The sequence below is a fragment of the Pongo abelii genome, chromosome 3 (genome assembly GCF_028885655.2).
Source record: "Pongo abelii isolate AG06213 chromosome 3, NHGRI_mPonAbe1-v2.0_pri, whole genome shotgun sequence".
Taxonomy (NCBI): domain Eukaryota; kingdom Metazoa; phylum Chordata; class Mammalia; order Primates; family Hominidae; genus Pongo; species Pongo abelii.
Window position 1 is genome coordinate 191540748 of NC_071988.2, and position 23060 is coordinate 191563807.

A 23060-nucleotide genomic window follows, 5' to 3' on the forward strand; every position below is an offset into this window, starting at 1 on the left:
ATGAGTGAGAACATGCGGTGTTTGGTTTTTTGTCCTTGCAATAGTTTACTGAGAATGATGATTTCCAGTTTCATCCATGTTCCCACAAAGGACATGAACTCATCCTTTTTTATGGCTGCATAGTATTCTATGGTGTATATGTGCCACATTTTCTTAATCCAGTCTATCATTGTTGGACATTTTGGTTGGTTCCAAGTCTTTGCTATTGTGAATAGTGCTGCAATAAACATACGTGTGCATGTGTCTTTAGAGCAGCATGATTTATAGTCCTTTGGGTATATACCCAGTAATGGGGTGGCTGGGTCAAATGGTATTTCTAGTTCTAGATCCCTGAGGAATTGCCACACTGACTTCCACGATGGTTGAACTAGTTTACAGTCCCACCAACAGTGTAAAAGTGTTCCTATTTCTCCATATCCTCTCCAGCACCTGTGTTTCCTGACTTTTTAATGATTGCCATTCTAACTGGTGTGAGATGGTATCTCATTGTGGTTTTGATTTGCATTTCTCTGATGGCCAGTGATGATGAGCATTTTTTCATGTGTCTTTGGCTGCATAAATGTCTTCTTTTGAGAAGTGTCTGTTCATATCCTTTGCCCACTTTTTGATGGGGTTGTTTGTTTTTTTCTTGTAAATTTGTTTGAGTTCATTGTAGATTCTGGATATTAGCCGTTTGTCAGATGGGTAGGTTGCAAAAATTTTCTCCCATTTTGTAGGTTGCCTGTTCACTCTGATGGTAGTTTCTTTTGCTGTGAGAAGCTCTTTAGTTTAACTAGATCCCATTTGTCAATTTTGGCTTTTGTTGCCATTGCTTTTGGTGTTTTAGACATGAAGTCCTTGCCCATGCCTATGTCCTGAATGGTAATGCCTAGGTTTTCTTCTAGGGTTTTTATGGTTTTTGGTCTAACATTTAAGTCTTTAATCCATCTTGAATTGATTTTTGTATAAGGTGTAAGGAAGGGATCCAGTTTCAGCTTTCTACATATGGCTAGCCAGTTTTCCCAGCACCATTTATCGAATAGGGAATCCTTTCCCTATTACTTGTTTTTCTCACGTTTGTCAAAGATCAGATAGTTGTAGATATGCGGCGTTATTTCTGAGGGCTCTGTTCTGTTCCATTGATCTATATCTCTGTTTTGGTACCAGTACCATGCTGTTTTGGTTACTGTAGCCTTGTAGTATAGTTTGAAGTCAGGTAGCGTGATGCCTCCAGCTTTATTCTTTTGGCTTCGGATTGACTTGGCGATGCGGGCTCTTTTTTGGTTCCATATGAACTTTAAAGTAGTTTTTTCCAATTCTGTGAAGAAAGTCATTGGTAGCTTGATGGGGATGGCATTGAATCTATAAATTACCTTGGGCGGTATGTGGCCCATTGTTGACTGAAGCATCCTTATGTGGCACATGGCTGTACTTTTCAACAGATAAAATAAGGAAACTATAACTACTTTCATCAACATGAATGAATCATGAATATAATGGTAAAATTTAAAAAGCAAATTATAGGAGAATAATACAGTGACATTGTTTAGACAACATTCAAAGACAAGCAAACTATACAATATGTGTTTGTGTATAAATACATGAGTAACATGTCCAAAGGATAATAAAACTCAGGAGGGTGGTTATCTTTGAGGAGAATGTAGAGAATGTGATTAGGGAAGTGAAAAAAGGGTTTAGTGATAATGACAACATTTTGTTTCTTAAGCTGGTATATGGGTGTTTATTATTATGCTTTATAAATTATAAAAGTTGTACACATTCCATAGTTACCAGGTATTTCATAAATTTTTAAAAAGTTGATTAAGGTAAATCACTAGACCTTCTTGCTAATATAAATGTACCTGGTATCTGTGGCTGTAAACCAGAATATGGTTCTAACCAACTTCAAATGAATTAGACTTACAGAACTACACATTCTAGAGATGTGACCTGTGAATATCAAAGCATCCATCATTCTTAACTCATGTCAAGCAGGAGAGTACTGAGATGGATAACATGTTTGTGAGCTTATTTGTGGACCCTCTCCAAGATGTTAATTCTCTTAGTTGATACTTTAATAATCTGTACTATCCACAATGGTTTTACACAGAATAATATATTTACCAAGAAGGAAGGTGGAAAAAGAAATTGAAGAAATAACAGAGACAAGGAAGAAGGCGATTGTAGTGAAAGAGATGAGAGAATTAAGATAAATCCAAGTAGGAAATTAAGTCAAGAGGTAAACAGGAGAAGGTATGTCCCCTAGCAATTCCAGAAAGTACATGCTGGGTTTCCAATAGCGCTTAGAATGAGGGTTCAAGCCATTTATTTAAGTTTTAAAAGAAGGGATTTATTGAGCATTATATATGGACCCTATATCCAAGTATTGATAATGAACCTTATCTGTCAACATTGGTCCTTTAATACCTGTTCTATTTCAAAAATTAAATTGTTGATCCCTATTTACTTAAATATCTCCATTAATTTGGTTCTGATTTTACTTCAGAAGGAAGGTAAAAATGAGAAAAGTAGAAAATTAACCTTTTGAAATAATAATGACATTAGCAATATTACCAACTAGAAGTCCCCTTTTCTCATCTCCTTACACAGACAGCCCAAATAATGAATGAGCAACTACATTTTAACAAAAATAACTAAGGGAGTGTGACGGAGTACATCAAAGGATTTAACAGAAACCCTGATGAACACAGAAACTCAGGATAGCCACACAGAGAACAGAAGGAAACAGCAGGCTTCCAGCACCCCATCCCTAGCTGGTATCAGCTGGGAACCAGGAAGAACTTCTCCCTATGGCAAGGAGGTTAAGGAAGCCACCATCAACACCTTTGACACCTACTGTTCTCACCACTGCGGTCCCCTGCAGTCCTCACACTGTGTGCCACCTCCTGTGGCTTGCATGGCGATACCTTGAGCGCAGGTCTCAAACCTTTGGAACATCCCTTCTTCCCTGGAGTCAGGCCAAGACTGTGCCCTGCCTGCCCTAGAGTAGAATCACAGCCAACCTTACCCTCCTTGACCCAAGCTCTAGAGGGTGCCTCAGTGTGCAACCTACAGTCAACTTTAACACAGAGAGAAAACCTGCACCCCAAAACTCAGGTGCCACAATAGCTTTGCACTAAGACAAGCCGTGAGCAACTGTTTCCCCCTTCCCTCTGGGGTTGGGCAGCAGTGGAACTGCTTCACTTACTCCTCTTCCCTTTACTCCTTCAGGCCAGAGCAGAAGCTGTGCACTCTCTCGGGGAAATGATGCTTTGGAAGAATGATTCCATCTACCACTCTCAGCTCTGGCTATGTCCTACCACTAGAGGCCTGAGCTGAAACTCTGCACCGCTTTCTGAGGAAACAGTGCTTTGGTGGAGGTCTACATCCTGGGAAAATGGTGTAGGGACCACCCAGAACAGTCATGTCCCCCAGGTCTAAGCTAAATGGCACATCACCCCCTTGGGAATTGGTGCCTTGGCCAAGTTGAGTAGCTGTGTAGTCCAGGGCTGAGTTGATATAGTACCCTGTCTCCCAGGGAAACAGAGCAGTGTCTCAGCTGAGACACTTTGTCCTACAGGCCAAAAATCTCTAACAGCCTGCTTCCTTGGAGAGGAACTAGGGCTTTAGAGCCTGAGCTGCTAAGGTATTCCTCTCCCTCGGGAGTGGAGTCATCACTGCTGCTCCCTGCCCTCCAGGGCCTAAACAACAGCTGTCCTCATCCATTCTAGGGTACTTGCTACTGCTGCACCCAGCCTGAAAGTGTCTGAGATACTGCTGAGCCCCACAATCCCAGGATCTAGGATCACTGCTACATGGTGCCTCATCCTTAAGGACCTAGGTTGCTCAAGAGCCCTATTGGTTTAGACTTCTGAATTGCAGCCATACTCTGTACCGTGGTCTCAAACCTTTAGAGTATCCCTTCTTCCCTGGTGTCAGGTCAGGGCTGTGCCCTGCCCCTCTAGAACAGAAGCACAGCTACAACCTGACCCCCTGGACCCAAGCTCCTAGGGAGTGCCTTAGGGTCAGAGACACTTGCTCAGTGTGCAACCTATATTCAACCTTACCACACAGAAAAAACCTATACCCCCAAACTCAGCTGCTACAATAGCTTTGCAAGACCCTGAGCCTAGGCCCCTGCCCCAGAGCCACTCCAAACATTTGCACCTGAAACCTGGAACCCAGCACCATTGTAGCTGCTTTTAGGATGTGTCAGACTTGACGCCAGGAGGGCTCTCCTCACCTAAGTCTTCCTATTGTGGGGAAAATGAATATAAGGGGAGCCCAAAGGCCCTTGCTGCAAAGGACATTAACAACTGATGCCACCACTGGTGTTACTTCAGACTTCTACAGTCTAAGCCACTAAGGCATCCACAGCTATTGCTGATACTGAACACAGCCAAAGAAGTTGCATGGAGATCATATCACCATACCTGGAATGCACTCTAGAAATAAAGTTACAACACCCTTCCTTCAACCAGCATGCTAAGACACAATTACGGTTGCAAGTCCTTCTGTAAGAAAGCCTCTTTAGAAAGTTTGGAAGAGGTGATTATTCCATCATGTGCATGAAAATAAATGCAGGGACACAAGAAACATGAAAAAGAAAGGAAATATGACACCACCAAAGGAGCATAATTCTGTAGCAACAGACCCCACTGAAAAGGAAATCCATGAATTCTCAGAAAAAGAATTCAAAATGATGATATTAAGGAAACTCAATGAGATACACGAAAATACAGGTAGGCAATTCAATGAAATCAGGAAAAGAATTCATGATATGAATGAGAAATCCAACAAAGAGATACATATCTATCATTAAAAAGTCCTAAGCATAAATTCTGCAGCTGAAGAATTCAATGAATGAAATAAAAAAATATGTTTAGAGAGCTTCAACAGCAGATTTGATCAAGCAGAAGAAAGAGCCTCTGATCTTGCAAATAGGTCATTTGAAATACCCAGCTAAAGAAAACAAAAGAAATGAGAATAAAAAAGAGTGAAGAAAGCTTATAAGACTTATGGGATAGCATTAAGTGAACAAATGTTCATAACATGAGAGGTCCAGAAGAAGAAGAGATAGAAAAGGCATAGAAAAGCCTATTTATGCCTCAGAAGAAGGAGCAAATGAAAAAAAAAGAAAACCTATTTAATAAAATAATAGATGAGAACTTCCCATCTGGGGAGAGATATGAACATCCAATTCAGGAAGCTCAAAAGTTCCTAAATAGATTCAATTCAAAAAGGTCCTCACCAAGACATATTATAGTCAAATTATCAAAAGTCAGAGACAGAAAGAGAATTCTAAGAACAGCAAGAGAAAAGCATCAAGTCACATACAAAGGAATCCCCATTAGACTAACAGCAGATTTCCCAGCAGAAACTTTATAGGCCAAGAGAGAATGAGATGATATATTCAAAGTAATGAAAAAAAATTGTCAGCCAAGAATACTATACCCAGCAAAGCTATTCTTCAGAAATGAGGGCAACATAAAGTTTTTCCCAAAGAAGCAAAAACTGAGAAAATTCATCAATACTAGATCAGCCTTACATAAAATGCTCAAGGGAGTATAGCATCTAGAAGAGAAAAGACAATAATTGCCCTCTTGAAAACATGCAAAGTACAAAATTCACTGGTAGAGCAAATACAGAAAGGGGAAAGAGAAAAGAATCAAACTTTATCACTATAGAAAACCATCAAACTGCAATGATGAACAGTAAGAAAGGAACAAAGGATATACAAAACAACCAGAAAATAATTAACAATATGACATGAGTAAGACCTCACATATTGGTAATAACCTTAAATGTAAATAAATTAAATTCCTCACTTAAAATATATAGATTGGCTAACTGGATTTAAAAAAGAAAAATGACCCAGCTATATGCCACCTACAGGAAACTCATTTCACCTATAAAGACACATATAGACTGAAGTGAAAGAATGAAAGAAAATTATTCCATGCAAAGAGAAAACAAAAGTGAGCAGGAATTGCTATATACTTATATCAGATTAAACAGACTTTAAGTCAGAAGGTGCAAAAAGAGACAAAGAAGGTTATTATATAACGATAAAGGGTTAAATTTAGCAAGGGTATATAACAATTGTACACGTATCTGCACCCAACACTGGAGAACCCAGGTATATAAAACAAATATTAATAAATCTAAAGGGAGAAATGGCCTTCAATACAATAATAGTGGGGGATTCAACACCTATTGTCAACATTGGACAAATAATCTAGACAGAATATCAACAAAGAAGCATTACATTTAAACTACGCTTTAGATCAAATGAACCTAACAGATATTTACAGAACATTTTTATCCAATAGCTGTAGAATACACATCGTTCTTGTCAGCACATGGAATGTTCTCCAGGATAAACCACATATTAAGCCACAAAACAAGTTTCAAGAAATTTGAAAGAATTGAAATGATATGAAGTATCTTTTCTGACCACAATGAAATAAGACTAAAAATTAATAAAAAGAGGAACTTTCCAAATTGTACAGATACTTGGAAATTACCCCCCTTCCCCCCCGCTTTTATTTGAGACAGGGTTTCACTCTGTCACCTAGGCTGGAGTGTAGTGGCATGATCACAACTCACTGCAGCCTTGATCTCCTGGGCTCAGGTGATTCTCCCACCTCAACCTCCCAAGTAGCTAGGACTACAGGTGCACACCACCACACCCAGCTAGTTTCTTGCAGTTTTTGTAGAGATGGATTTTTGCCATGTTGCCCTGGCTGGTCTCAAACTCCTAGGCTCAAGCAATCCACCCACCTGAGTCTCCCAAAGCGCTGGGATTACAAGCATGAACCACTGCACCTGGCCAACACCACATTTTTGAATGATCAATGAGTCAATGAAGAAATTAAAAAAAATTTATTGAAACAAATGAAAATAGAAGCACAACATACCAAAACATGGGATACAGCAAAAGAAGTGCTAAGAGGGAAGTTTATAGCAATAAACACCTACATGAAAAGATTAGAAAGATTTCAGATTAAAAAAAAACAATGTGTCTCAAGGAACTAGAAAAGCAGGAACAAACCAAACCAAAATTAGTAGAGGAAGAGAAAGAATAAAGATAAAACATAAATAAAAGAATTTGAGACTAAAAAAATTACAAAAGATTAACAAAACAAAAGGTTGGTTTTTTTAAAAAGATAAGCAAAACTGACAAGCCATTAGCTAGATTAAGAAAAAAGTAAAAAGACCAAGTAAATAAAATAAAACATGAAAAGGGAGAAATTACAACTGATACCTCAGAAATAAAAAGCACCATTAAACAGTACTATGAACACTATATGCCAAAAAATTGGAAAACCTAGCAGATATGGATAAATTTCTGGATGCATACATCCTATCAAGATGGAACCAGGAAGAAATAGAAAACCAAAACAAACCAATAATGAGTAATGAGATTGAATCAGTAATAAAAAAACTCTCATCTAACAAAATCCCAGGTCCTAAAATGGCTTCACTGCTGAGTTCTATCAAACATTTAAAGAAGAACTGATTCTCAAGATCTTCCAGAAAATTAAAGAGGAGGGAATTCTTCATTCATCTGATGGGGCCAGCAATACCCTGATATCGAAACTGACAAAGATACAACAAAAAGGAAAACCGTAGGCCAATATCCCCATTGAACAGAAATGCAAAAATCCTAGCAAACCACATCCATCAGCACATTAAAAAGATCATTCACATGGTCAAGTGGAATGAATGCAAAGATAATTCAACATATGCAAAATAAACATGATACATCACATCAATAGAATGAAGTACCAAAAACTATATGATCATTTCAATAGATACAGAAAAAAATATTTGATAAAATTCAAAATCCCTTCATAATAAAACCTCTCAAGAAACTAGGCATAGAAGAGTATACCTCAACACAATAAAGGCCATATCTGATGAACTCACAGCTAAATTATACTGAATGGGTTCCTTTAAGAACTAAAATAAGACAAGGATGCCCACTCTCCTCACTCTTATTGAGCATAATACTGGAAGTCCAAGCAGGGCAATCAGGCAAGAAAAGAAATAAGGGGCATCCAGGCTGGTCATGGTGGCTCATGCCTGTAATCTCAGCACTTTGGAGGCTGAGGAGGGTGGATTGCTTGAGCTCAGGAGTTCAAGACCAGCCTGGGCAACATGATGAAACCCATCTCTACTAAAAATAAAAAAATTGCCTGTTCACTCTGATGGTAGTTTCTTTTGCTGTGCAGAAGCTCTTTAGTTTAATTAGATCCCATTTGTCAATTTTGGCACTTTTCACAATAGCAAAGACTTGGAACCAACCGAAATGTCCAACAATGATAGACTGGATTAAGAAAATGTGGCACATATACAACATGGAATACTATGCAGCCATAAAAAATGATGAGTTCATGTCCTTTGTAGGGACATGGATGAAATTGGAAATCAGCATTCTCAGTAAACTATTGCAAGGACAAAAAACCAAACACTGCACGTTCTCACTCATAGATGGGAATTGAACAATGAGAACACATGGACACAGGAAGGGGAACATCACACTCTGGGGACTGTTGTGGGGTGGGGGGAGAGGGGAGGGATAGCATTAGGAGATGTACCTAATGCTAAATGACAAGTTTATGGGTGCAGCACACCAGCATGGCACATGTATACGTATGTAACTAACCTGCACATTGTGCACATGTACCCTAAAACTTAAAGTATAATAAAAAAAAAAATTAACTTGGCTTGATGGCACATGCCTGTAGTTCCAACTACTTGGGAAGCTGAGGTGGAAGGACTGCTTGAGCCTGGGAGGTTGAGCTACAGTGAGCTGTGATCACGCCACTGCACTCCAGCCTGGGTGAAAAAGTGAGACCCTGTCTCAAAAAAAAAAAAAAAAAAAAAGGCAGGCATCCAAACTGGACAGGAGGAAGTCAAATAGTTCTTGTTTGCAGACATGATCTTACATATAGGAAAACACTAAAAGCTCAACCAAAAAAGCTCAACCAAAAAACTCTTAGAACTAACTGATAAATAAATTAAGTAAAGTTGCAGGATATGAAATTAATATATGAAAATTTATAGCCTTTCTATACAACAACAAACTAGCAGAAACAGAAATCTTGAAAGCAATCCCATTTTCAATAGCCACCAAAAATTACCTAGGAAGAAATTTAATCAAGGAAATGAAAGATCTCTACAAGCCAATCTATAAAACACTGGTGAAAGAAATTGAAGATATTACAAAAGTGAAAAGACATTCCATGTTCATGGATTGGAACAATTAATACTGTGAAAATGATCATACTACCAAAAGTCAATGCAATCCCTATCAAAATACCACAGGAATTCTTCACAAAAATAGAGAAAAATTTTAAAAATTTGTATGGAACCACAAAAGCTCCAAAAAGCCAAAGAAATTCTGAGCAAAAAACCAAAGCTGGAGGCATCACATTACTGTATTCCAAAATATAATACAAAGCTGTAACAACCAAAACAGCATGGTACTGGCATAAAAACAGACACATAGACCAATGGAACAGAATAGAGAACCCAGAAATTAATCCACATATCTACAGCCAATTGATTTTTGACAACAACACCAAGAACACTCATTGGGGAAAGATCAGTGTCTTTAATAAGTCGTGCTAGGAAAATTGGATATCCATATACAGAAGAATAAAACTAGACTCCCAACTCTAACCCTATATAAAAATAAACTCAAAATGTATCAAAGACCTAAATGTAATACTTAAAACTGTAAAACTCCCGGACAAAAACAGAGGAAACACTCCAGGATGTTGTTCTGGGCAAAGATTTTATGGAGAAGACTTCAAAAGCACAAGCAACAAAAGCAAAAATAGACAAATGGCACTATATGAAACTAAAAATCTTCTGCACAGCAAAATAAAAACAATCAACAGAGTGAAGAAACAACCTATAGAATGGGAGGAAATATTTGCAAACTATTCATTTGACAACGGATTAATGTCCAGAATATCCAAGGAACTGAAATAACTCAATAGCAGAAAAACAAATAATCTGATTTACAAATGGGCAAATGAGCTGAATAGATGCCTTTCAAAAGAAGACATACAAATGGGCAACAGATACATGAGAAAGTGCTCAACATCACTAATAATCAGGGAAATTCAAATCAAAACCACAATGAGATATGCTATCCCAGTTAGAATGGCTATTATAAAAAAGGCAAGTATAACAGATGCTGGTGAGGATGTAGAGAAAGGAGAACTCCTACACACTGTTGGTGGAAATGTAAATTAGTACAGCCATTATGGAAAACAGTATGGAGATTTCTCAAAAAACTAAAAATAAAACTACTATATGTTCCAGCAATTGCACAGCTGGCTGTATATTTAAAAGAAAGGATATCAGTATATTGGAAAGATATTTGCACACCCATATACGTTGCAGCACTATTTACAATAGCCAAGATATGGAATCAACCTAATGGGTGAATAAAGAAAATGTGGTAGATAGATACAATGAAATATTATTCAGTCATAAAAAAGAATGAAATCGTGTCATTTGCAGCAATACAGAACTGGAGGTCAATAAGTTAAGTAAAATAAGCCAGGCACAGAAGGATAATGAATTACATGCTCACACTCATGTGGGAGCTAAAGAAGCTGATTTCATGGAGGTAGGAGGTATAATGATGATTAGCGGAAGCTCAGAAGGAGGAATGAAGAGAGGCTGGTTAACGGATATTGAAATGGGAGATCACCCTTATTCCCCTTGCAGGGCGTGTGACAGGGTTGTGGCTCACTTCTTTGGTGCCCCGCTGCTCAAACCCCTAGGAAGGGCAATGCAGACGGGGCGGGTGCAGAGGTCGCAGGGAGCTCCTTTGGGCTCTGACCCCATGGCAGCGTCTGGGGTGAGTGTTTACGATTCCGGAAGCCCAAGTGGGCATGTGTTACAGTGTGCTCCTTCAGCTTCGCTGTCTGCAGATGGCTTATGTTAACCGGCTCAATTAGACCCTCTGCCTTATCGCAAGGGCAGAGGGTTTTCTCTATCCTGAGTTCTTGCCCAGTGTACGAGGAACACTGGAACTTGGAGGATGAGTGCAAGGTTTTATTGATTGATTGATTGATTGATTGATTGATTGATTGAGACGGAGTCTCACTCTGTCGCCCAGGCTGGAGTGCAGTGGGGCGATCTCGGCTCACTGCAAGCTCTGCCTCCCGGGTTCACGCCATTTTCCTGCCTCAGCCTCCCAAGTAGCTGGGATTACAGGCGCTCGCCGCCACGTCCGGCTAATTTTTTGTGTTTTTAGTAGAGACGGGGTTTCACTGTTTTCCCCAGGCTGGTCTCGAACTCCTGAGCTCAGGCAGTCCACCCGCCTCGGCCTCCCAAAGTGCTAGGATTACAGGCGTGAGCCACCGCGCCGGCCGCAAGGTTTTATTGAGTGGTGGAGGTGGCTCTCAGCGAGATGAGTGGGGAACTAGAGCGGGATGGAGTGGAAGGCAGTCTTCCCCTGGAGTCGCGCTGCCCAGCAGCCGGACTCTTCTCCCACCACCCCTGGCCGAATTCCCCTCGATGGCTGCGTCGTTCCACCATCGCTGGTCTGCCAGTATCTGCTGGTGTCTGCTGGTTGGTTCCTTTGCTCCTCTTGACGTCCAGCCTCTGTGTCTGTGCTCGCCAAAGCCTCGGGTTTTTATGGGCACAGGATGGGAGAGTGGCTGGCCAGAGTGGTCTTGGAAAATGGAACCTCTGGGCGTGAAAACAGCAGTGCCTGTTCTCAATTAGGTCCGTGAGCACAGGCCCGAGGGTGAAGCCCTCACCAGGGACTCCGCTCTTCTCTACCCAGCACTTTCCTGCCCTCCTCCCGCATCAGTATTAAAATACAGTTAGAGTAAGGAGCAGTAGCTCGAGCCTGTAATCTCAGCTACTTGGCAGGATAAGGTGAGAAGATCGTTTGAGTCCAGGAGTTTATGACAAGCCTGGGCAACATAATGAGACCCCATCTCTTAAAAAAAATTAAAAATACATTTAAATAGAAGGAACAGGTTTTAGTGTTCAATAGCACAGTTGGGTGACCATACTTAAAAATTATCTTTTGTATATTTTAAAATAGCTAGCAGAGATTAGGAATGTACCCAACACAAAGAAATGATTAATGTTTGGGGTGATGGATATCCCAGTTATCCTGATTTGATCATTACATGTTGTATGCATGTATCCGTGTCACATGGACCCCACAAATATGTATAATTATTGTGTATGAATTAAAAATTTCAGTGCATGTTGCAAGTGAAATTTTTAAACCATGAGTTATTCAGATGAGTCATCCTTTCTTGCCTTAAGACCAACGTCTTATTCTTCAGAGGCTCTATAATTCACTACTATGCCAAGCCTAAAAGGACTAGTGGATACTTCTATGACGTCTATGCAGATAGTTTAAAAAAAGAAGTGTTCCAATATACGTGAATCAATGCAACTGTCTCCATGTATAAAACTTTGCACATCACTGGTGAGAATGAAGGGAAGATAATTGACCTGGATCAATACATCTACTTCATCCAACTTCAAGAACTGTTTTGAGTCCAGCTCCAACCCAATGCCTCCACCCTAACTTAATGCAGGGGCAAGAAGGCACTTCTTACTTTCCTGAGGTTACAGTGGGTTCAAATGACAGAAATTAAATACCTACTTTGGAATCTGGAAGATGTCACTGGAGCTTATGAATACTCTATTGTTGACTTAAAAATTATATGTGGGCTGAGTGTGGTGGCTCACAGCTGTAATCCCAGCACTTTGGGAGAATGAGGTGGGAGGATCACTTGAGGCCAGGAGTTTGAGACCAGCCTGGGCAACACAGCAAGCCCCCGTCTCTAAAAAAAAAAAAAAAAATTTAGCCTGGTGTAGTGGCACGGGTCTGTAGTCTCAGCTACTCTAGAGGCTGAGATGAGAGGATTGCTTGAGTTCTGGAGATCGAGGCTGCAGTAAGCAGTGATTGCACCACTGCATTCCAGCCTGGGTGACAGAATGAGACCATGTCTCGAAAATAATTTTTTTTTTTTGCAAATACAGTCACTTGTATCACTAAGCAAATTTCATTTTGCTGCTTCTTATTCAACACCCTCCCCTTTTAATTCCAGGCTATCCATCACTAGATTAGTCTTCTAGTTTCAAATGAATGGAATCCTACTGCATGAGCTCTTGTTTCTCACTTCTTTCCTGCAGCGCATTCTTGTGACTTAAACATATTGTATCAATAGCTCATTCTTATTTATTGCTGAGTAATATCCTGTTTTATGGATATACCACAGTTCCTTATCCGTTCACCAGTTGGAAACACTTGGGTTGTTTCCAGTTATCGGCTACTACGAATAAATTTGATATTAACATGCCCCTGCAAGTCTTCATGTGGACATATGTTTTCATTCCTGTCAAGTAAATACCTAGGAATGTAATGGCTGGGAGGTATGCAAGGTGTGTATTTAACTTTTTATGAAACTGCCAAACTGTTTTTTCCAAAGTGGCTATATCATTTTACATTTTCTTCTTTCTTTTTTTTTTTTTGAAATGGAGTTTCGCTCTTGTTGCCCAGGCTAGAGTGCAATGGCGCGATCTCGGCTCACTGCAACCTCCTCCAGGGTTCAAGAGATTCTCCTGCCTCAGCTTCCCTAGGAGCTGGGATTACAGGTGCGTGCCACTATGCCCAGCAAAGTTTCACCACATTGGCCAGGCTGGTCTCAAACTTCTGATCTCAGATAATCTGCCCTTCTTGGCCTCTCAAAGTGCTGGGATTACACGCATGAGCCACTGCGCCTGGCCTCATTTTACATTTTCACTAGCAGTGTATGTGAGCTTCCCCTGCACCACATTCTCAAGTCTTTAACTTGGGTCATTTCAAGTATGTCAGCTGTAGGTTTATTTGTTTATTACTGTTTTAGATGACCTTTACCAGATTGAGGCATTTCCTTTCTATTCCCAGTTGGCAGATATTTTATGAGAAATAGAGGTTGAATCTTCTCAAATGTTTTTACTGCATTTATTAAGATAATAATATGGTTTTTCTTTTTTAGTCTGTTAATATGATGAATTGCATTGATTGATTTTCAAATGTAAATTCATCCTGCATCCCTTGCCTATCTGCCACTTGGTTATGATGCATTGTTCTTTTTATGTATTTTTGGGTTTGACTTGCTAAAATTTTGATAAGCATTCTTTCATCAAGCATATCACATACAATTATGTACAGCACACACTACTTGATAATGATAATAAATGACTCTGTTACTGATTATTTATTTACTATACTAAAAATAAAATATTTTTCAGTCAGGGTCTTGCTCTATCACCCAGTCCGGAGTGCAGTGGCACAATCACACCAGCCTCAATCTCCTGGGCTCAAGCAATCCTCCTGCCTCAGCCTCCCAAGTAGTTGGGACTATAGGTGCATGCCACCATGCCCAGCTAGTTATACGATTTTTTTGTGGAGATAATGGTCTCCCTGTGTTGCCCAGGCTGGTCTCAAACTCCTGGGCTCAAGTGATCCTCCCACCTCGGCCTCCCAAAGTGCTGGGATTACAGATATGACTGTGCTTGGCTGAAAAAAAATTTTTTTCCTAAATGTTCACGAGGTGTATGAGGCTGTAGTACTCTTTTCTCGTAATTCCCCCACCCCTCTTTTTTTTTTTTTTTTTTTTAGCTTTGGGAACAGGCAATGTTGCACTCTTAGAACAAGTGGGAAAATGTTCCCTGCAGGCCTCTATTTTGGAACAGCGTGTGTAGAATTGGTACTGTTTCTTCAAGAAATGTTTGGTAGAATTAATCATTGAAGCCATCTGGGCCCAAAGTTTTCTTTATGGGAAGGTTTTAAACTAAAATTGAATTTTATAATTAGATATGGGGCTCTACAGATTTTCTGTGTCTTCTTGGATGAACTCTGGTAGTGTTATGGACTGAATGTTTGTGACTCTTCAAAATTCATGTTGAAGCCCTAACCCCCAGTGTAGCTGTATTTGGAGATGGGGCCTCTATGAAAGTTAAATAAGATCCTAAGTGTGGGACCCCGATCCTCTAGGATTAGTGCCTTTGTGTGCTTATAAGAAGAGACACCACAGAGCATTCCCCCATCCTCCCAGTGCACCACTGAGGAAAGGCTACGTGAGAATGTAGCGAGAGGGTGACTGTCTACAAGGCGGGAGAGAGCCCTCCCCAGAAACCAAATCAGCCAGAACCATGATCTTGGACTTTCGGCCTCCAGGACTATAAGGAAATAGATTTCTGTTGTTTATGCCACCCAGTCTATGGTATTTTGTTATGGCAGCCCAAGCCGACTAATAAAGGCAGCTTTCTTTTCAAGAAATTTGACCATTTTTACTAAATTGTCAAATATATTGGCATAGATAGTTCACAACATTCTTATTATCCATTTAACGTCTTTTAGAGCTGTCACTTGGCCTCTCTCATTTCTGACATTTAAAATTTATGTATTAAGCACTTTTTAGTTTAGCTAGATATTTATCAATTTCATTAATGTTCTTAAGAATTAGCTTTTGGCTTCTCCCATTTTCTGTTTACATTTCATTGGTTTCTCTGCTTTTTTAAAAAAACCATTTCCTCTTTTCTGCCTATTTTAGATTTAACTTGTTTTCTTCTGGTTTTTTAAGGTGGAATAAGTTATTGAATTGCTTCTTTTACAATGTGTCTACTGCTATAAATTTCACTCCTAAGCTCTTAGACACATTCCACAAATTTAGATATGTCACATTTAAATTTTCAATCAGTTCAAAATATTTTCTAACTTTGGCTGTGATTTCTCATTTAATCCATGAGTTATTTAGAAATGTGTTTAGTTTCCAAATATGTAAAGCTTTTCCAGAAATCTTTTTTAAAAATGGATTTAATTCCATTGAGATCAGAAAACATACTTTGTGTGATTTGAATCATTTAAAATATGTTGATAGGTTATTAATGTCCAAACTATGGTTTATCTTAGTAAATGTACCATGTACACATGAAAATATTGTTTTACATGAAATGTTTTATAAATGTCAGTTGGGCTTAGTTCACTATTTTCTTCCGAGTAGCTAATTTGCTGTTTGTTATACATGCATTTTTCATCTATAGAACTTCTACCTGGTATATATACATATGTTATAAAATCTGACATGCCTTTCTTCTTCATGTTCATGCTTTCCTCTACCTTTAGAAAATGTACAATCGCCCATCAATATCTGCAGGTTATTGGTTCCAGGACCCTGTGGATACCAAACTCCATGGTGCTCAAGTCCCTTACGAAAACGTCATAGTATTTGCACATAACCTATGCATATCCTCCTGTTTATCTTAAATCATCTCTAGACTACTTATAATACTTAATACAATGTAAATGCTATGTAAATAGTTGTTACACTGTATTGCCTTTAAAATTTGTATTTTTAATTGTTGCATTCTTTTTTTAAGTTCCGGGATACATTTGCAAAACGTGCATATTTGTTACATAGGTATACATGTGCCATAGTGGTTTGCTGCTCCTATCAACCCATCATGTAGGTTTTAAGCCCTACATGCATTACGTATTTGTCCTAAAGCTCTCCCTCCCCTTGCCCTCCAACCCCCAACAGGCCCCAGTGTGTGATGTTCCCCTCCCTGTGTTCATGTGTCCTCATTGTTCAACTTCCACTAATGAGTGAGAACATGTGGTGTTTGGTTTTCGGTTCCTGTGTTAGTTTGCTGAGGATGATGGCTTCCAGCTCCATCCACGTCCCTGCAAAGGACATGATCTCATTCTTTTTTTATGGCTGCATAGTATTCTACAGTGTATATGTACCACATTTTCTTTATCCAGTCTGTCATTGATGGGCATTTGAGTTATTCCATGTCTTTGCTATTGTAAATAGTGCTGCAATAAACATACGTATGCATGTATCTTTATAGTAGAATGATTTATATTCCTTTGAGTATATACTCAGTAATGGGATTGCTGGGTCATATGGTATTTCTGGTTCTAGGTCCTATTTTTGTTTCAAATATTTTTTGATCTGCAGTTGGTTGAATCTATGGATTTGGAACCTCCAGATAGAAAGAGCCACTGTGTATATTTTAGCTGTGTCCTTGACTACTAACTATATTATCTGTATGCTTTCTGCAGTTTTCACTGACAGATTTTTCTCCCTGAGTCAATTTTCCTGCACGTTTGCATGCCTAGCTTTTAAGCTGTCAGGCAAGACCAGAATAGCCTTTATCTAGGGATAATTTGGCTCCACTAATGATAGATGCAATACCTTCCTGTCTCCTATGCCTCAGGTGTTAGGTATTTCTAGTCAGGCTGGTGGAAATACAAACTATTTTTGACCCCGTTTCATACTGAAGGATTATTCCACTGCTCTGTTCTAGTGGTTTCCACCAGTCTTAGGTCATTTCCTCATGTGCTGCACTCATCAGTATTCAGCTGAAGACATAAGAAGAAACCCTGTGCAGATCTCTGGAGCTCTTTCTTGCCTGTGCAGTGCTCTCCTTTCTCCGCTCTGCCTTGCAAATTCTAGCTGTTTTCACCTCTGTAAATTCTGCCTCCTTGATTTAGGGAAACTCCTGGGCTTTGTTTGGGTCTGTCCCCTCACCTCGATCTACCTCATGCTGTTTCTGTGCTGTAAACTTGGGGAATCACAGAGCTTACCTTGTTGGTTTCCCTTCTTTTATGGCACTGTCCTTTGCTGTCTGTTGCTATTTGAAATCCATTGGTTCATGCATTTTGTCTGGTGTTCGAGGTTAGAAGTAAATCCACTTTCTTTTCTTCATCATGGGCAGAAGTGTGAGTCAGACTTCATTTCTTTTTTTGAGATGGAGTTTCGCTCTTGTTGCCCAGGCTGGAGTGCAATGGCACGATCAGGGCTCACTGCAACCTCCGCCCCCCAGGTTCAAACGATTCTCCTGCCTCAGCCTCCCAAGTAGCTGGGATTACAGGCATGCGCCACCATGCCCGGCTAGTTTTGTATTTTTAGTAGAGACGGGGTTTCTGCATGCTGGTCAGGCTGGTCTTGAACTCCCGACCTCAGGTGATCCACCCGCCTCTGCCTCCCAAAGTGCTGGGATTACAGGTGTGAGCCACCATGCCCAGCCCGTTTCTTCATTCTTAAAACATAGTTTTGCTAAGTCTATACAGATGACCCTTGAACAACTTGGGGATTTGGGCATCAACTCCTTGCACATTTGAAAATTCTTGTATAACTTTTGACTTGCTCCCAAATTTTACTAATAGCCTGCTGTTGACTGGAAGCCTTTGTCAATTAACACATATTTTGTATGCTTACTATATACTGTATTCTTAAAGTAAGCTCGAGAAAAGAAAATATTATTAATAAAATCAGGCCAGGCACTGTGGCTCATGCCTATAATCCCAACACTTTTGGCCCTCACTGCTTGAGGCCAGGAGTTCAAGACTAGCCTGGACAACACAGCAAGACCCCATCCCTAATAAAAAAATCAGCTGGTGTGGTGGCACATGCTTATAGTTCTGGATACTCAGGAGGGTGAGGAGGCTTGCTTGAGCTCAGGAATTTGGGGCTGAAGTGAGCTATATTATGTGGCACTACACTCCAGCCTGAGCAAGGGAGTGAGACCCTGTCTCTAAAAAAAAAGAAAAAGAAAATCAGAAGGAAGAGTAAATATATTTGCTATTCATGAGGTGGAAGTGGATCATTATAAAAGTCTTTGTCCCTGTCATCAGGTTGAGTAGGCTTAGGAGGAGGAGGAAGGGGAGAGATTGGTCTTACTTCTCGGGGGTGACAGAGACCGAAGAAAATCCACAAAGTGGACCCACAAGCTGGGCTCATGCCTGTAATCCCAACTACTCAGGAGGCTGAGGTGGGAGGATCACTTGAGGACAGGAGTTCAAGACCAGCCTGGGCAACACAGCGAGATTGACTCCAAAAAGAAAAAAAAAAAGTGGAACCATGCAGCTCAAATCCATGTCATTCAAGGGTCAATATTAAGCCTGGAACAATTATTTTCTATCCATTGGAGGTATCATTCCACTGCTTCATTACTACTGCTGAGAAGCCAGCTGTCAGTCTTGGACATTTTCTTGAAGACAGTATAACTTTTAATCCTTGGCTTATTTTAAGATTTTTTTCTTTGATTTCCCAGTTGCACTTGAGAGACTAGTTGCATATTTCTTTTACTTTATTCTGCTTGAAATTCACTGGGCTTCTTCAGTCTGTGGATTGATGTCTTCAATTGTTCTCAAAAGCTCTCAGCCTTTATTTCCTCAAATAACTTTACCTCATTCTCTCTCTCTGGAACTCTAGTCAAATATTCATTAGACCTTCTCACTGAATCTTTGTCTCTTCTCTTCTGTACTATGTTTTTCTCTCTCGGTGCTATGTTATGGGTAGTTTTTTCTAGTTCTCTCTTCTGCCATGAAGTTTGCTGTTAAGAATGTCCACTGAGTTTTAAAATTTTGGTTATTGTATTTTTCATGTATATAAATTATATTTTATCTTTGAATTTGTATCCCTTTTTAGTTTTTCTTTCCCTACAAATATTTTCAAGTTCATTGATCATTTTTTAAGCACAATAAGCGTAGTTGTTTAATAATGTATCTCATAATTCTGTATCTAAAGTGTGTTGCAGAGCTTGATTTCTTGTGCACTATTTTATCTTTCACTCCATGTCCATCATTCCTCCTGAAAATTTATTTACAGTGCTTTGCAAAACACCTAATTAATGTGTCTTCCTTCAGAGAGGTACTGGAATGGCTTCTGCCAGGTTCAGGGGACACTAGTAGTTGGGAACTACCTCAAATTATGTGAAATCTAAAGGTCCTTCGTTCACCCAGGCTTTTGTGCTCAAGGCATACACACGCAGAAAAAAAACCATCTGAAGGCTGCTATGTGGCCACAACTTATCTGACTTTTCTGTCCCTTTCCCTTCTTACAGTCCCTAATTTGGGGTTGGGTTTAGTTTTAGCTCTCCCTTAGTGTGAAGATGTAACTCTTTGGGGTTTCCTATGGGATTCGCCAATTAGGATGGTCCTTGACTTTACCTTTCATCCTTTTTGCCCCATGAGCCCACTATATCAAAGTGTGAGCTATTGGACATGCTTTCAGGTCAAAACTGGCTTTTTCCCCTCCAACATTCTACTTATTTCTCTGAGTTGGGGCTTTCTTCAAAGCTTTGGTCTTGCAATTCATCATCTTTTTACCTCTTGTGCATGTTTTTAGGTGTATAACAAACACACACACACTCATCAAAGATCCATCATCAATCAAGTGATAAGCATTAGAATATGTGTTAATTTATGGGGAAAAATCCCAACTTTAACCTCTCTGCTGAGAAGTTTTAAAATGGTAAGTAGAATGGTGTGTTATTCCCAGAAATAGGAAATATTGGTATATATATATATATATATATATATATATAGGTATATATATATTCTTTAAGTGATGGAATCTTGCTCTGTTGCCCAGGCAGGAGAGCAGTGGCATGACCATGGCTCACTGTAGCCTTGAACTCCTGGGCTCAAGCAATCCTCCTGCTTCAGCCTGCCAAGTAGCTGGGACTATAGGTGCACACCACTGCGTTCAGCTAATTTGGTTTTTTTGTAGAGATGAGGTCTCACTCAGTTGCCCAGGCTGGTCTTACACTCCTGGCTTCAAGTGATCCTCCCACCTCTGCCTCACAACGTGCTGGGATTACAGGTGTGAGCCAGTGTGCCTGGCCTGTAGAATTCTTAATGCATTAATGCCAGGTGTACTATTTTCTACCAATTTTTTTTTTTTTTTTTTTTTTGAGACGAGAGTTTCACTCTGTTGCCCAGGCTGGAGTGCAGTGGCGCAATGTTGGCTCACTGCAACCTCCACCTCCTGGATTCAAGCAATTCTCTGCCTCGGCCTCCCGAGTAGCTGGGATTGTAGATGCCCAGCACCACACCCAGCTAATTTTTGTATTTTTAGTAGAGATGGGGTTTCACCATCTTGGCCAGGCTGGTCTTGAACTCCTGACCTCATGATTCACCTGCCTCGGCCTCCCAAATTCCTATCAAATTTATTCTTTTTGATTCTCTGGGGGAGATAAGAATGTGCAACTAATAACAGTGTAAGACCTAGAAACTGCTCTGACCCTGACCCTTTACACAAGTGACTTAATTTCATGTTCAACTCAATATCCTTGCATGTTAAATGGAGAAAAGACAGAATTATCCCGATAGCCCATTTAATGCTAACATTTATGAATCTACAGATGCTTCCACATGTCAATTCCAACACTTATAACAGACCTTACTGAAAAATAGCCCTTTTCCTCACTGGCATAATCTTTCCATAACAACTCTCCAGAGTCAAACACTGCTAATCGACTGGAGATGGCACAAATCCTATTGATCATCCTTATTCCTGCACATACAACATCTTTTGAAATATGGCTAAAACAATTTTTTTCTACCATATTATACCCTTTTCTAATAGTTGTAATAGTTTAAGAATTAACACATAACCTCCCCAAAATCATGCCCATCTTTCAGGATTGTAAAGAATTAAAGTACAGAATTCATTTTCTTCCATTATGAAGAAAGAAATCATCAGGTACAAAACCAACAAAAGTATTATCAGCTTGATGTAAAAGCCTTCTATTGAGAAAAGTAAAATAATAAATAAAAGACAATCGATATACTTCAGGTAGATAATAAAAATTTAATAGCAATATCATAAAATAAACACACATTAAAAAATCAAGTATTTAGTTTTGGATATTAGAAATAATATACATAATAAATTCAATATACTGATAGTGCTGCAAGATAAGATTTTATTTTTCAAATTACATATTATGCCAACCAGCCTGCTTTGTACTCAGAGGTTCAAAAACTTTGCTTTTATTATGAAGAACATCTGGACCGTAGACACCTCTAACGAAACCAGGTTATACTTGGCATATTGTGATTGAAGCTGTGTGATCATCATCTTAATGACCTAACTAAATCCTCTCATAACGGAAAGAAGTTCAACTGGCAAACATTTCCCTCCCTAGGATCCTAGTTACCAAAACTGTCACAGTGTCAAAATAAAAATAATTATTTCCTCCTTTTTAACATCTTATTGTCCTTGAAGCTTATGTATGGAGGAAGTTAAAAACCAAAAGAGCAACTTTAAGCTATATGCTAGGTCAATGTTAAATCCACAAACTAATTTTTCGATATAGTATTCCTGGTTCTGGTCCTTAAAGAGAAATAAAGGCATTAAACCAAGTTTTTATATGTCAGGAAATATAATTTTGCTATTCTTTCATAATCAAATCTTTCAATGATTTCTAAGACTGTTTCTACAGCCTGTGTGCTAGTTCAGGAGACACACTAATTGTAAAAGGACTTGAGAATATAAACTTTAAGGCTAAAAATTTCATCTTCAAAATGTATAGATCTAAACAGAGCCCTTGACAAGGTGATTTAATGTAGAACTGCTGGCCAGAATGAAAACAAGTACTAGACAGAAAAAAAATCATGCTTAAAGACTCCATTGAAAAACCACAGACAGGTCCTTCATGACATGGGTAATTCCTTCAACCTAAAGACATTTGCTGAAACTCAAAGTTACCCTATTGCATAGTAAATCTTCAAAACCATTAAGTCAGGTTCTGGGTCAATGTTTCCTATGCTTTGGTTGGATGATTTAATAAAGTATATATTTTATGAGATTTAACCATGGAATTCAATGAACAAAATAGATAAAATATTAGAATCTTCATTGAAAAATGGCATGTTTCTCCATCTTTTTCATGCAATAAGCAAGTCCATCTTAAATCTGATTTTTTAAATAAATAATTGCTGTATTTCCCACTGAAGCTTGTTATTCTGATAAGCCAAATTCAAATGCTTTCATATAGTTGAGGATTAAAAAACATTTTGAGGATTATTCATCATTATCTGTAGAAAAAAGAAAAAAAATTGACTTCATTTCAAATCAAGCTGTATCTAACTTTTAAAAAAACCCATTCTTGTTCATGCTAAAGGAAAAGAGCTTTAATGTAGTTTTAAACATACTTTAAAAATTATTTTATCACACATTCATTGTAAAATATTCAGACAATACAATGAAGAATAAAATGGGAAGCAAAAATCATCTATA

The 23060-nt window shown here is 39.1% G+C and overlaps 1 protein-coding gene across 14 annotated transcripts in view; it reads right to left on the reverse strand.

Annotated features, from left to right (window-relative positions):
- Window positions 1-21609: 21609 nt before the first annotated feature.
- The window catches only part of NEK1 (NIMA related kinase 1), a 223970-nt gene continuing 222519 nt past the window's right edge, over window positions 21610-23060 (reverse strand). For 9 of the 14 annotated variants that reach the window (XM_024245862.3, XM_024245853.3, XM_054554711.2 and 6 more), the window contains one exon: window positions 22842-22883. In XM_024245862.3, the coding sequence (XP_024101630.2) occupies window positions 22855-22883 (29 nt within the window). In that variant the 3' untranslated portion in view covers window positions 22842-22854. Of the gene's footprint in view, window positions 22884-23060 lie in introns of all 14 variants that reach the window. The other 5 variants (XM_063723724.1, XM_024245861.3, XM_054554703.2 and 2 more) reach the window with 1 other exon arrangement.